The 15,500-nt window shown below is 37.5% G+C and overlaps 1 protein-coding gene and 1 pseudogene across 9 annotated transcripts in view; both read right to left on the reverse strand.

Moving 5' to 3' along the window:
- Positions 1-566: 566 nt before the first annotated feature.
- Positions 567-15,500, reverse strand: part of ZNF793 (zinc finger protein 793) — a 33,460-nt gene continuing 18,526 nt past the window's right edge. For 5 of the 9 annotated variants that reach the window (XM_071209571.1, XM_023586541.3, XM_058279379.2 and 2 more), the window contains 3 exons: positions 13,248-13,383; positions 12,629-12,724; positions 5,704-8,933 (listed from right to left, as the gene is read on the reverse strand). In XM_071209571.1, coding sequence (XP_071065672.1) covers positions 7,951-8,933; positions 12,629-12,724; positions 13,248-13,281 — 1,113 coding nt within the window. In that variant the 5' untranslated portion in view covers positions 13,282-13,383 and the 3' untranslated portion in view covers positions 5,704-7,950. Of the gene's footprint in view, positions 8,934-12,628; positions 12,725-13,247; positions 13,517-14,006; positions 14,138-15,500 lie in introns of those variants that run through there. The other 4 variants (XM_023586540.3, XM_058279380.1, XM_071209572.1 and 1 more) reach the window with 3 other exon arrangements.
- On the reverse strand, positions 879-1,446 carry LOC139436934 (phosphatidylinositol-glycan biosynthesis class F protein pseudogene; annotated as a pseudogene).

Here is a 15,500-nt window from a genome sequence, read left to right on the forward strand (position 1 = left end):
CCCCATTCCCAAACTTCCCTATTGATGGGAACTTTCTTTCATTCCATTTTTCTTGCCATTAGGAACAACTTTACAATAAATGTCCATGTGTCCTACATATATTGGCCCTTTTACTTCTAAGGGGAAGATTCCCCCAGGTGGCATTGCTGGGTCAAAGTATTTGTGTTTTAAGTTATAATAGATGTTGGCAGGTTGCTTCTCAAACAGGTATACTAATTTATATTTCCACCAGTAGTGTGCAAGAACACCCTTTGTCCTGCCAGCAAAAAGCAATCCGGCTCTTTCGATTTTTTTTGTTAGCCTGAATGCACACACTTATCTCATAACTTTAATCTGCATTCCCTGAGAACTACTGAGTAAGGTTCAACGTTGTGTGATATGTTCATCAGCCACTTGGATTTGCTCTTCTCATAATTGTCTATTCATATGCATTACCAATGTTTTGCTATTGTGTTATCTTTTTTTCTTGTCAATTTGCAGAGTACTTTTCTCTGATTATCTCTGCAAATATTTACCCTCAATTTATTGTTTATGGTGTCTTTTTCCACTCAAAAAAAAAATCACACTTTTTAGGTAGCCAAATATTTATTATTTTTATATTATAAATACTTAATTTCAAGTAGAAGGTACAATCTCTCAGGGATTTCATAATTTAAAAAGCTACAATCACATCATGTTGTAATGGTGCACATACACACACAAAAACCAAACAGTGCTGAAAATGGAACTGCTTGGCTTTGATCATATACATTTCTGTACAGTCTCTATGGAATTTGCACAAAGAAATATTTTCTTCCTTTATTCCAATTAATTGTTTCTATTCTAGTATACCCGAGTGGTGAAATATCAAGCCAGCCATACAGCCGTACAGCAAAAGGTCAATCAAACAGTACAGGAGATGGGCATACCTGCCATGATCTTGCCCAATCCAGTGGAATAGGAAGTGCTCCAAGGTGTATTCCTATAAAACTACAAATTGTAGTAATCTGACAAGTATTCTCCCAAATGGTTTTACATCCATTTCTGCTGAAAACTCTTAGCCACACTATGATGCTTGGTCCTAACACAGATAAACTACAGTACTAGAAGTAGACAAAACAAATGCAAATAAAAAAGTTTCCCACACCAAGTGTACTGGTAGTGTTCCATAGAGGCAAAAAATTGCATGAAAGAAGAAATAAGACCTAAGAAAGCAGATACAGCATTTCAAAACCTGGTTACCTGTGTGATAATGAACTGTTTTTAGAGGATGCATTTGGTGTCATTACTAAATATAATACTAGATTGACATGAGTTACAAAAACAGAACAGATTCACAACCATGTCAAGTGTGTTTTCAACAGAGAAGTTCTCCAGGAACAGTGATAGAAGGAAGATGCTTAAGATAACTGAAAATATTCACAAAAGATGGATATGAAATAACCTCTTGATATAAGTATCTTTCATGGTGTTTTCTTGGGTTGCTATTTAACTCTCCCATCCATGGAAACGAGGGGATGCTACTGCCTCCCACCATCAGGTCTGACTTGCTGCCCTGACCACTGATGCAGAGAGAGTTCTATTTATAATTTTTTAGTAGCTTTTGCATGTCCTATGTTGGTAAAGCTCTTCTATCCTGACCCTTAAATTGTAAATGTAGCCTCCTTAATTTTCTTAGAAGAATTTTGTTGTATTTTAAATTTAAGTCTTAAATTCATCTGTAATTTATTTTGGATATAGTTTGCGCTGGTCCAACTTTATTTTCTTTGGATATGATTTGTATTGGTCCAATTAATTTTCTTCTAGACTGTAAGCCAATTGTTCCAGAATCCTTTTTAAATAAACTATGCCTTTGATTTGAGATTCCACCTTTTCCCATATATGAAAGAGCTCATATATACTGAGCTCTACTTCTGAATTTTCTCTTCTGTTTAATTGATAAATTTATCTATTCCTTTGCCAATATATTAATTTGATTAGAAAGGAACCATATTATATTCTAATATCTGATATGGCATTATTTTTACTTGTCACATTTTTCTTATCTGTTCTTGGGCATTTGTTTCTCCATGAACTTTAAGGACATTTACTTAAGTTAAAAAAAACAAACCTGAGATTTGATGCAATTCCAAAGGAACTGCATTTAAATTATGAGGTGCTTAGTGCAAGTGCAAAAAAAAAGCTCTTGATTTCTGTACCTTGTGTCCTAGAAAATTACCTTTTTAAATCTGGCTGAAAATTTCCCAACTCTCATGGGAACAACAAATGAGTTTACATGTCCAAGAAGCTCAGCATACTCCAAACAGAACAAATCTGAATAGATCTACTCTAAGACACATACTATTCAGATGCCAAATGCCAAAGATAAAGACAAAATTTTGAAAGCAGCAATGGAGAAGCAAACCATCACATGCAACGGATGCCCAGTAAGACTTAGTGCGGATTACTCATAAGAAACCATAGAGGTTAAGAAGACGGTGGTATGATATAATTAGGATACTGAAAGAAAATAATTGCCAGCTGAGAATTCTTTATCCAGAAAAACTGTCATTCAGATATAAAGGTGAGTTTAAAATATTTAAAAATAAACATAAACTAAGAGAGTTCATAAAAAAGAAGCTGGCTTTTCAAGAAGCACTAAAAGGAGTCCTACAGCCCCAAAGGAAAAGCCAGGGAAGAAAGACTTGGAGGAGACTGCAGAAGGGAAAGCTATCAGAAGGATAATTAAAAGGATAAAAAGACAGATGAAAATAAGATATGACATATGAAAGCCAAAGAATAAAATGGTGGAAGTAAATAATGCTTTTACAGTGATATCATTAGATGTAAATGAATTAAACTCCAGCAATCAAAAGGTATAGGCTGACAGAATGGATAGAAAAAACATGAGACATCCATATGCTGTCTTCAAGAGACTCACCTTAGATCCAGGGATACAGATTGGCTCAAAGTGAAAGGCTGGAAATTAGTAAATACATTGAGACAAATGAAAACGAGAACACAGCTTATCAAAACTTATGGGATACAGTGAAGGCAGTCCTGAGAGGGAAATGTATAGCCCTAAATGCCTGTATTAAAAAAGAGGAAAGATCTAGCTGAACAACTGGAGAAACCAGAAAAAGAATAGCAAACCATTCCCAAAGCAAGCAGAAATAATAAAGATTAGAGCAGAAATAAATGAAATTGAGAACAAAAAAATAGAGCAAATCAACAAAACCAAAAGATAATTCTTTGAAAAGATCAATAAAATTGATAAACCCTTAGCAAGACTAACAAAGAAAAAAAGGGAGAAGATGCAAATAAAATAAATCAGAAATGAAAGGGGGAAAAATATGACTGAACCCACAGAAATAAAAGGATCAAAAGAAGGTATTATGAGAAACTGTATGCCAACAAACTAGACAACCTAGATGAAATGGACAAATTCCTAGAAATGCACAAATAACCTACACTGACTCTACAAGAAATAAAGGAAATCAATAACAAAAGTCACATTTAAAGAGTCTGAATCAGTCATTAAAAAATCTCCCAACAAAGAAAGTCTAGGACCAGATGGTTTCACAGGTGAATTCTAACAAGCATTTCAAAAAAGAATTAACAACAATCCTGTGTAAACTCTTCCAAAAAATTGAGGAGGAGGGTAAATTACCCAACACATTTTATGAAGCTGACATCACCCTAATACCAGTACCTCAAAAAATCCTACAAAAAAAAAACCAAAAAACAAATTCAACAAAATACTTGCAAATAGAACTCAACAGCATATTAAAAGAATGATGAATCATGATCAAGTGGGATTTTTCCTTATATGCAAGAGTGGTTCAACACAAGGAAATCAGTGAACATAATACTACATTAACAAATTGAAGGCAAAAAACCCACATGATCATCTCAGCTGACACAGAAAATGTGACAAAATTCAGCTTCCTTTCTTGATAAGAAAGGTAAGAAAAGAAGGAAAGTTCCTCAATATGATAAAAGGCATTTATGAAACACCTACCACCAACACTGTACTTAATGGGGAAAGGTTGAAAGCTTTCCCTCTAAGATTAGGAACAAGACACAGATATCCACTGTCACCACTGTTATTCAACATTGTGCCAGAAGTTCTTGGGATAGCAATTAGACAATAAAATAAAATAAAATAAAAGACATCCAATTAGGAAGGTAGAAAAACTCTTACTATTTGCGGATGACATGATCCTATATTTAGAAAATTCAGAAATGTCTATGACAAAGTTACTTGAGGTAATAAATGAGTTCAGCAAAAATCAGTAATGTTCCTGTACATTAGAATGAACAATCTGGGGAGGAAACCAGGAAAAAATTCCATTTACAATAGCAACAAAAAGACTCAAATACCTAGGAATTAATTTAACCAGAGATGTAAAGGACCAGTATCTGGAAAACTACAAAACTAAATGAAACAAAAGGAAAGATGGTCCATATTCATGGATGAGAAGACTAAATATCATGAAGATATCAATCCTACCAAACTGATTTATAGATTTAACACAATATCAATGAAAATTCCAACAGCCTGGCTCTTAGAGAAATGCAAATCAAAGCTACAATGAGATATCATTTCACACCTACTAGAACAGTCACTATTAAAAAGATAGAAAACTACAAGTGTTGGAGAGGATGTGGAGATAGAAACACTTATTCACTGTTGGGGGGAATGTAGAATGGTACAGCCACTGTGGAGGACTGTTTGGCAGTTCTAAGGAAGCTAAATATAGATTTGCCACATGACTCAGCAATACCACTACTAGGTATATAACCAGAAGAATTGAGAACAGTGATGACATGAACAGACATCTACTACTGATATTCACAACAGTGTTATTCACAATTGCCAAAAGTTGGAAACCATCCATCAATCCATCAACTGACGAACAGATAAACAAATTGTGGCGTACATGTATGATGGAATATTATGCAGCTATAAAAAGAAATGAAGTTGTGAAGCATATGACAACATGGATTAACCAGAAGGACATTATGTTGAGTGAAGCAAGCCAGACACAAAAGGACAAATATTATATGACTGTGCCAGTATGAACTAAATATATTGTATAAACTCATGGAGTTAATAACTAGAATATAGGTCACCAGAAAACAGAATGAGGTCTGAGAATGGAAAGTTGATCTGGGGTTTGATCTGCAGAATTAGTAAAATGGTTGTAAATCTTTGAAAATAAATAGTAATGGTGAAATCACATATAGTGTTTGTAACTAGCAGTGCTAATATATAGGTATGATAGTGGTTGAAAGGGAAAGGGTGAGGGGGGTGGGGGGTATATGGGGACCTCATATTTTTTCTGAGGTCATGTATATAACTAGAAAAGAAGTTAAAAAACATAACATGGGAACTGCACAGAACAGCAAAACCTCATGTGAAATATGAGTATGGGTAATACTGCATATATAAAACTATTTTTCTTTGAAACAGAACAAGTGTATGTTAATGATACATGATGTTAATATCAAACAATACACCTAAAGCAACTATGGACAGTAGTGTACAGCATAATATTAACAATCTTCCAGTAAGGATAAAAAAAAAAAATAAAGGAGATATCTAAGTGAAAACTAGACAGAAGGTATTACATATGGTTTAGCTCCAGCCATACAAAATATAAATACAAATAAATTAGAGAGACAGAAACAGAATAGCAAGTATGGATAGAGAGACTGAGAAGTAATTATTAAGGGGTAAAGTTTTTTTGTTTGTATGTTTTTTGTTTATTATTATTGGAGTAATGAAAACGTTCTAATCAATAGTTTGAAGTGATAAATGTACAACTTGGTGATTATACCAAATACCATTTGATTGTACATTTTGGATGGATCGTATGCTTTATAAATATGTTTCAATAAAATTAAAAAATTATTAGAATACCTTCATTTATTGGTATACATTCATATCACAAGCAAAAAGTGAGTTTTACTTTCGCTTCCATTGTTTATACCAATTACTTTTCTTTTTTTATTGCCTTCACTGGAACCTCGTAAACATCTTTAATAATAATATAGTGGGCATCCTAGAATCTCCAATACTATTAGGTTCCTGATTTTTGAAAAAAAAAAAAAAAGGCTTTAGCATAACATATTTACTGTTGGGGTAGACTCTAACTTTTACCAAAAATAGATAATGGTTGCCATCTATCACAATTTAATTTTTATTTTATTAGAAATTGCTGCAAATTCTATTAAATGTCTTGTCAGCATCTATTGATAATTCATATGGTTATTATTCTCCTTTAAGCTGATAATTTCATTTATAGATTTCCTATTACTAATCTGGCTAGGCAGTCTTAAAATAATTCCTACTTGGTCATCAAGGTGCATCTTTCTTTAGGTATGTTGCTCATTTCTATGTGCTATTATTTTAATTGCAATTTTTGTTTCTACAGTCATAAAAGAGATTGATGTGGAGTTTTCTTTTTTCAGACTATACTACGTTTTGGTTATCCAACTTCATAAAATAAGTTGGGGAGCTTAGTCTGTGGAGTGAAGTGCTTTAAATAACACTGGAAATAGCCTTTTTTTTAAAGGTTCAATAGAACTCATCATGAAATCATCTGGCCCTGAAGCATTTTTCAATAGTAGATCTTTAATCACATTTACAATTAATTCAATGGCTAATCATTCTATCAAGTTTTCTACATATTAAAATTTTCTTACCGCAATTATATTTTGCCAGAAAGACATCCACTTCCTCTGCTTTAAAATATGTGGATCTACAGGTATATGAAGTATGTTTCATCATTCTTTGAATCACTTCTGTATCTGTGGTCATAGCCAGATATCTGATTCTGGGTCAGAATTTTTAAAGCAGGGGTTCTGAACCTTTTTTGTTCCATGGAACTCTTTGCCAGTCAGGTGAAAACCATGGACCCCTTACTAAGTTCACATTATACTGTGAATTATTTAATATTTTACACCTGCACCAACCCAAAAACGTTTTTTCTGAGTTTCAATTCAAGCTCATGAATCCCTTGTTAAAAAACCGTTTCAAAGGGAGGCAAATCTTGAACACTGTATCCATTTCTTTTCTTGTATAGACGACATGGCAGCTCAAGGAAGAAGGAAGACTTTTTCCAAACATTGGAATGATGGAAAATCTTGGGATTTAGTGTCCAGGACATTCACAAGGATATTACAGGAAAGCAAAAGCAAAAGCAAACTTGATGTTGCTTAATTAATTTAAAGAAAAATAAAAGCAATTCTCCCTTGGTCTCTGCATGAAATATTTCCCAATTATAAGACCCATATAAAGATTGTCCTTTCTATTATTTTTTTGTAAAATATTTTAAGCAAGACCAATAGGAGCAATGCCCAATATACTAGGGCCACACTGCTTTTTTGTCAAGTAATGTGTGTGCTCAGTAATCAAGTTTGCAGTGTTTTGTTTTGTTCACCCAGTATCAGCTTGTTAAATGATTGCTTAGCTTTTTATTTTCAATACAAATAATTATGCTTTTAATAAAATGTTTGGCTGACTTAACAAGGGCTCAATAACAACATCTATAACCATGTATATTTATTATGAAAAGGTGGCAAAAATGTGGCTGGCATAATATGTTACTTTGACAGAATTGGCCATGTTATTTCTATTGTTATTGTTTTTTGTCTTGTTAAGATACCAAAAGACAATGGTGGTATTTGTGTGGTAAACTTTGGTGGAAGGCATTCTAGGTACTGTGTGGCATATGCTCAATCCATTTATGTTAAACTCACATTTACAGTTCCAAAATACAAATAGTACTTATGCAGCTCACTATGGAATGTTTCATGATATACCTCTAAGTCTCTTAACCTATATTTTCTATAACCTTTTCTATAAAAATCCCTATCACAATTGGAACATGACTTCCCTACGGTAAAACATATTGTCCAAATTAAATTGATAAGATTTCTCTTCAGGCTGATTTCCTCCATACACAATGAAGCTGGATATCTTTCTCAATGCTTTCCCACAATCATTAGGTTTTCATTCCTGTAGGTATTCTTCCTTGCATGAATTTTCTGATGTCTACTTAGATTTGGCTTCTGATAAAAAGCTTTGCCACATTCATTACACCCATAGGGCTTTTCTCCTGTATGAGTTCTCCAGTGTTTATTGAGGCATGATTTCTGACTGAAAGATTTCCCACATTCTCTGCAATGATAGGGTTTTTCTCCTGTGTGCATTTTTCGATGCACGTTGAGGTATGACTTCTCACCAAATGACTTCCCACATTCGCTGCACATAAAGGGTCTCTCTCCTGTGTGTATTCTCTGATGTTCTGTGCGGTGTGACTTCTGGGTAAAGGCTTTCCCACAAAAAAAACACTCAAAGGGCCTTACCCCAGTGTGAATTCTCTGGTGTTTAATGAGGGTTGACTTATGTGAAAAGGCTTTCCCACAGTCACTGCATCCATAGGGCTTCTCCCCAGTGTGACTTCTCTGATGTCTAATAAATTCAGACTTGTAGCAGAAGGCTTTCCCGCACTCACTACAGACATGGGGTTTCTCTGTAGGTGGAACCCGCTTCCGTTTGTACACAACAGAATTGGTTACTGCTGCTTTATACACGAGTGCTGGGCTATGGCTGAAAGCGCTCTCGCACTGACTGCATTCCCAGGGTTTTTCTCCAATAAGTCTTCTATCATGATTCACATGCTGTAACAGTTTCCCATATCCGTAACACGCACCTTGCTTTTTTGAAGAGTTTTTCTTAAAACCAACCAAGTCTACATTATGTTTCAAACTCTTTCCACATGAGTCCCAGTTACTGGGGCTTTGAATTGAAGGAAAAAGATCAGTGCCTAGAAGTGACATTTTCCCAACCTTATCACATTTATGGCTTCTTTCCTTGGGCAGCATGTTCCTGCTGATGAATGCACCTTGAGTCAAAAGCATTCCTTGCTGTCTTCCCCTCAGGACATTGACTTGCCAGATGTCTTCTGGAGAAAGTACAGTGAACCACTACTTACGCATCTTTCTGTTACTATGATTTGGAATACTACTACCTAAGAAGTGCCCTCAAAAGTAAAGGTACACAGTGTATGAATAGAGAGCATGAACATAACCCAAGGCACCAATGCAGGGAAGAGGATTGTATGGGTAGAGAATATTCAGAACACTGGCACAAATGGAATGGAACATGAGTTAGATGGTGCGGAGAGAAATGATTTTGAAGAAGATGGAATGATATCATAGAGCAGAAGATGACAAACTTTTTCCTGAAGGGGCAGATAATAAATATTTTAGGCTTTGAGGCCATAAGGTCTCTGTCACAACTACTCAACTCTGTCACTGTAGCGCAAAAACAGGTACAGACAACACTTACACCATATGGATACGGCTGTATTCCAATTAAACTTTATTTACAAAAACAAAACCTGCAGGCCATAGTTTACCAAGCCCTGTTAAAGAGGAAAGGGGTTTAAATGTCATACAGAACCTTACTACCTAATGAGTGGTTCTCCAGTCAGCAACGTCTGACTTGTTAAGACATGCAGAATCTCAAGCCCCTCTCCAGACTTACTGAATAAGATTCTGCATTTTAACAAGATGCCCTGGTGACTCTCAAGACATTAGAGTTTCACAAGCACTGATACAGCAGTCATCAGAGAGCTTATCAAGATGGGATGGTACAAGATAAATGGCAGAGAGCTCGAAAGCAAACCAAATTTAAAAAACGGGATCAACCAAGCTAACAAGGTCTTAAAGCAGGGGTTCTTAGTGAACAGAATTCAGGGAGTTGGCAAACTTGGATAGGAAAAAATTTACATCTGTATTTTTATTAAACTTCAATTGCAATTTAGCATTTCCTTCAATTATAAATATAAGCAAAAAATAGAATGGATTAGCTCTTCCTGTGACTTCGTACTGGTCTGAGAATATGGTATTTTCATGTCACAATATAATTGAAGATTTCTCAAAATATGTTTACAATCATCTTTACTTTGAGATCATGACAGTTATTAGATCGACTACTAAATCTCATTAATGCCTAAAGAAGCACATTTAGTATTCTCTCACACATTCTGAATGTATTTTATAACTTCCTATTTTGATAATTACTATATTTTAGTAATTAGTTTCCTTTGACATCTTACAAATATTATTTTTTATATGTCAAAAAAAAAGGGAGGGTGGAGGGCAGTCTATAGGCTTTGCCAGACCACTTAAGGGATACAAAAACAATTAAGAACTCCTGGAATAATTTGGGTCTGATAGTAGATGTTAGTGGAGAGTCAAAAATGGGGAGGAAGAACAAAGCTGTATCTCAAAAAAAAAAAAAAAAAAAAAAAAAAAAATCAACAAAACCAGAATATAAGGTAGAAAATTAGAATGATAGAGGCAGAAGATTCAAAATAAGCACATGGTAGTAAAACTCTGGAATGAGAAGGAAGGGGAGTTGTGCATATGTGTGTGTGTGGGAGGGTGGGGGTAACAAGAAGGTGTTGGGATTTAGGAAAAATGAGGATGACTAGTGTTGGGCATACAAAGAGCACGGTAAATGAGCTATACCTGTGAAGATGATCCACAGGCTGGTAAATGGGAGGCAGGGTGGTATATGGGGGACAAAGGGGCCAGTTGTAAGCAACATGTGCCTCGGAATGGGTAAGCTATTTGAGGGAGTTATAGCATTGGAAGAATAACCAAGAGTGAAAGAAAGTGCGGCAACCCCTCGGAAGGAAAAAAAACTGGGTTGGATCCAGAGAAAGAGAAGACACAGAAGACTTAGAAATATGGGTTAACTGGATACATTTTTGTGGGATTTGCACTTATTAAATAAAATTCTCGAAAGTGAGAAAAGAAAAGCAGCTAATAGTTGCTTTTAATTAATACAGTTGGAGTAGGTTTCAAGAAGAGTGATCAGAAAAGTTAAATAATTTTAATATAACATTTTTCGTGATCTATGTATCTTTAAAAAAATAGACAATTAAAAAAAAAGTTAAATGAAGGAAAGTTAAATGAAGGAGAGAAACATTTCCCAGAGGTCACCAGAGTATAGGGATTAAGGGCTCTGATTCTAGAACCAGAAGACAGCCCTTACCTGCTTTACATTCTTAGACATGTTTCTTAACCTCTCTATGATAATTTCATGTATCATCTTGGCTAGGTTATGGTGTTCAGCTGTTTGATCAAACACTGTCCTGCATGTTAATGTGATGTTTCATATATGGGATCTGCTTCAATAATCAGTTGATTGTGTCTACAATCAACAAAGGAGACTGTCCTCAAGAATATGGGTAATCTCCTTGCCCAATCAGTTGGTAGTTTTAAAAGCCAGAACCGAGGGTTACAGAGGATAGAAGAATTTCTACCATAACTTCAACACTGACCCTTGCCAGAGTTTCCAACCAGACAGCTTCTCCTGGGGAATTTGGACTAAGGACCTCAACGTCACCTCTGTCAGAGTTTCCAGCCCCTGGCTTACCCTATAGAGTTCAGACTTGTCAGCCCCCAAGGTTGCAAGAGCCAATTCCTTATAACGAATCTCTTTTATATATCCATATCTATATGTATGTATGTATAATCTCTTTATTTTATTAGATTAATATATAATCTCTCATACTTATATCCTGTTGGTTCTGTTTCTCTGGAGAACCCTAATACACTGTCTGTGATTGTTTCCTCCTTTGTAAATGGGATAAAAAAGGCTGGCTACCTCACAGATGTTGTAAGGTTTAATGGGTTAATCTATGTAAAGTGCTCAAAACAGATCCTGGCACACGGTGAGTACTCATTAAGTATGGGGCAATAATTCTAGCACTGCTGCTGCTATAACTACAACCAGTGAAAGGTGGATGGTGATCATTTCAAAGATACGATTTTGGGCAGAAGCATGAAAATTCTTCAATTTTTTTTTTTTTTTTTGTATAATACAAGTTGGGATTACAACACAAAGAATAAGTGTCATAAAGAGATCTGGGAACACATGGCCCTGACCCTTACTAAGCCCCATGACTCTCAGAGAATTTCAGAGGCATCTCTAAGAGGGGGCTGTCAACATTCAGGATGCCAGGGGCATTTTTGGGATATTTTACAGAGCTGCTGAAGAAGGGCAGTTAATCTGATGAGTATGAAGTAGAAGCAGTTAAGACAGGCCCAACTCAGCCAACTCCTCTACCACTTTCCCTACCCCAGAGTTCTCTGCTTCCTCCTCTGTGATTTGTTGATCTAGGAATGACTTAAATTTGAGTGAAACCTGAATTTGAAGAGAGATTGGGAAGTGAGACTGTGGGTATGCAAGTCACCTGGAAAGGCAGAACAGAAAATAGGCAGGGACTAGCAGTGACAGGAGATTCACAGTGTCCACCAAGAATGCAGATTTGGTAATTCCTGAATGTTGAAGAAAAGGTGTACTGATAACCTTGAGAGGAGAAAGGCCGAGGATTCCAGAGAGAAGGAGATGGACCAAGCACATGAGGCAGTGGTGAGGTTTGATGTAGAGGGAAAAGGGACACCTGGGTATGGAGCACGGGATGTATGGGGGATTGAAGGGTCATCAAGAAAGCTGAGGCTTGTGGAGCAATATCTCCAGGTGCTTGCAAAGCTCAAAGGCTTAGAGAACAAGACCTGGAACAAAATTTCAAAGGTGCCAGCCTCCCCCAATACCCCTTTTTGCTGGGTTTCTCACACTCACCCTGACAGTGGCAACCTGGGCATGCCGCTTCACAAATCCATGGTGCTTCTTCCTGCTCCAGTTTGAGGATCACATCGGGTTTGGTGCCTTTGTAACCTGTCCCAGGGAAACCATCCAGGCCTTGGGCTGAGTTCCTTGGTCTTCAGGGCCTCTCAAGGGTAAGGACAGGCAGCTTTAGAGGCCGCACAAAAGACACTGCACTTGGGAGGAGACTGTACACATACCTTGTCTAGAGTCCAAAAGGAATTAGAAAGCCAAAAGCACTGAAACTCAAGTCAAACTTACTGAGGCAGCACAGTGTAAGAGCTAGGAAAGGAGAATGTGTAGTCAGACTGCTGAGGTTCAAATCCTGGCTCCGCTATGTACTAGCTGGGTAGCCCTGGACAAGTTAATTCATCTCTCTATGCCTCAATTTCCAAGTCTGTAAAATAGGGGTATTAATAGCACCTACCCCATAAGGATTTTATGAGGATTAAAAGAGGCAATATTTTAAAAATGGCTAAAACAGTGCATGGCACATAAAAAGTGCTAGATAAATAGGGTAATTCAGAGCATCTATAGCTTTTAGCAACTGAGAAGGGAAAGTATCATCTGAATTACATGGCAGGGCTATCCTTACCTACTGAAACAAGATTGCTATAGGTTTCCAGCATGACATCTCGGTACAGGGCCCTCTGTGCAGGATCCAGCCGGTGCCATTCCTCTTTAGTGAAGCCCACGACCACATCCTTGAATGACACAGATTTCTGCTGAAGCTGAAATGATTGACAGTGGGTTATGTGGAAAAATGTTGGCAGGGGTAGACAGGTACTGATTTTTATAATGTTCATAGATCAGAACCTACCATGATGATTTATCTGTCTAGAAGGCCCTTTACATTCCTGGCTTTGTGCTATATATATATAGTATGTAAAACAAGACTCACACTGGAAACAGCCCACAACTGACATTCATATCATGAGCCGAAGACAGTGACTGAAGACCCACTGGTGTCTGGACCAGTGTTGGTGGCCAGGGACACAGCTATGGATGATCCTGACCTCAAGCCTCAGCGCCTGGCATAGGGAGAGCAATGTGACAAGCCCTCAGGGTTACAACTGTTCTAAGAGCTGTGATGACTAGACATCCAGACTATGGCATATGCACAGAGAAGCGAATGGCCCACTGACTAGGTCCGGTTAGGCTTCAGAGCTCAGGGGTACATGGAGCTGAGACTTCTCTGCAGGATGATGAGGAAACAGCATTCATTACAGAGGAAGCAGCATGAACAAAGGCATGGAGGCAAAGCGCAGTATAATATTTTGCTAACTGTATTTCAATATAATTGATTTCCTCAGTCATCCAATGGCTTTTTAAATTATTTTTTTAGGGGAGGTACCGGATTGATCCTGGGACCTTGTACATGGGAAGCAGGCACTCAGCCACTGAGCTACATCCATTCCCCGATGGGAGCTGGTTTTCTTCATGTTTGTTTGTTTTTAGGAGGTACTGGAGATCGAATCTGGGACCCTGCACATGGGAAGCAGGTGTTCAATTACTTGAGCTACATCTACTCCTTACAATACCTTTTAAAAAATGTATTTTAAAACATTATGCCAAGAAGGGGTCCAGAATGATCCAGGGCACAGAGAAGGCTCAGCCTTTCCGGGGTAGATGACATAGGTTTTCTCTTGTGCCAGTCTCATCCCTCAGAACTGGGCAGCCAGGACCTGCTGGGAGATGGGTCTTAGGACTAACACTCTATTCCAAGGGAAGTGCTGAAAAGCACTGTAGAATACAGTCCTTCTGCATTTATTGTTTATTGCTTCTCATACTTTAGTGCAGCTAAGGATCAATCAGAGCTTGTAAATACAGACTCCCAGGTCCCACCCGCTGATTCAACAGGCCTGAGGGGTAGAGCCTGCTATTCTCTATTTCTAACAAATTGCAGGAGATGCCAATGTCTTGCACTGTCCTGGGACCACTGTGAGCAGCAGTACTGCTTGACATCAGCCACAGGAAGGCTCCTCAGGGAATTATCTTCAGAAAGAGGCATCTCAAAAAGCTAGTCTTCCTGTGGAGTTAACAATATGCTTCTTCCTTAGGGACAGTGCAGATCATGGGCTGTGTCTGCCTTTTGGCTGGGCTGCCAGGAAGATCAGCTAATGACTCTGTTAGACTCTCTACTTCATACAACTATATTTCAACAAAGAATATCCTTTGAATTGCTGCTTATAGTATCAAATTTGGAAATAACCTGAATGCCCATGAATGGGGGACTAATCAATTCAATCATATTCTATGCATAGGATGGAGTATTATGTCACTGGTAAAAAGAATGGTGTGTCTTATGTGCATGAGGTGGGGGTGTGTGTGTCATGGATATGGAAACTGTTTTCTGCATGAGTTTTCTGCAAAGTACAACTTCTCTAATTTAAAAGAGAGAGAGAGAACAGTGTGCCTCTAAATCTTAATATGGAAATTCTCTAGGACAAAGGAAGGGACAAAAAGGGTAGAGCAGTATGTAAAGTGTCCCACCACTATAGCAATGTGTAGAGGGGAGGCTACAGTCTTTCATCCAGATGCCCCTGTGGGACCAGTGCATTCATTCCCCCAGCTACTGCAGGCTAGAGACCCTCTCCCCAAGTTACCACCCTGGGGTATCTGCCAACCACTGACAGGCTGATTTCAGAATACAAAGGTCTCCTAGGCTTTGTTCAGGACATTGCTGAGGGCCATCCCAGCTCCAGTGCATCTTGTATTGCCAGTGGAGGTCTCTACTCAACAACTCCCTATGCCCAGTCCTACTTCTCTTACTTCCTTGCAGGTATTGTTCTGAGAGTCTCCCTAGTAAACCTGTTGTTATGACAATCTCCATCTCAGAGTCAGTTTT

Source organism: Dasypus novemcinctus, chromosome 18 (assembly GCF_030445035.2).
Source record: "Dasypus novemcinctus isolate mDasNov1 chromosome 18, mDasNov1.1.hap2, whole genome shotgun sequence".
Classification (NCBI taxonomy): Eukaryota; Metazoa; Chordata; class Mammalia; order Cingulata; family Dasypodidae; genus Dasypus; species Dasypus novemcinctus.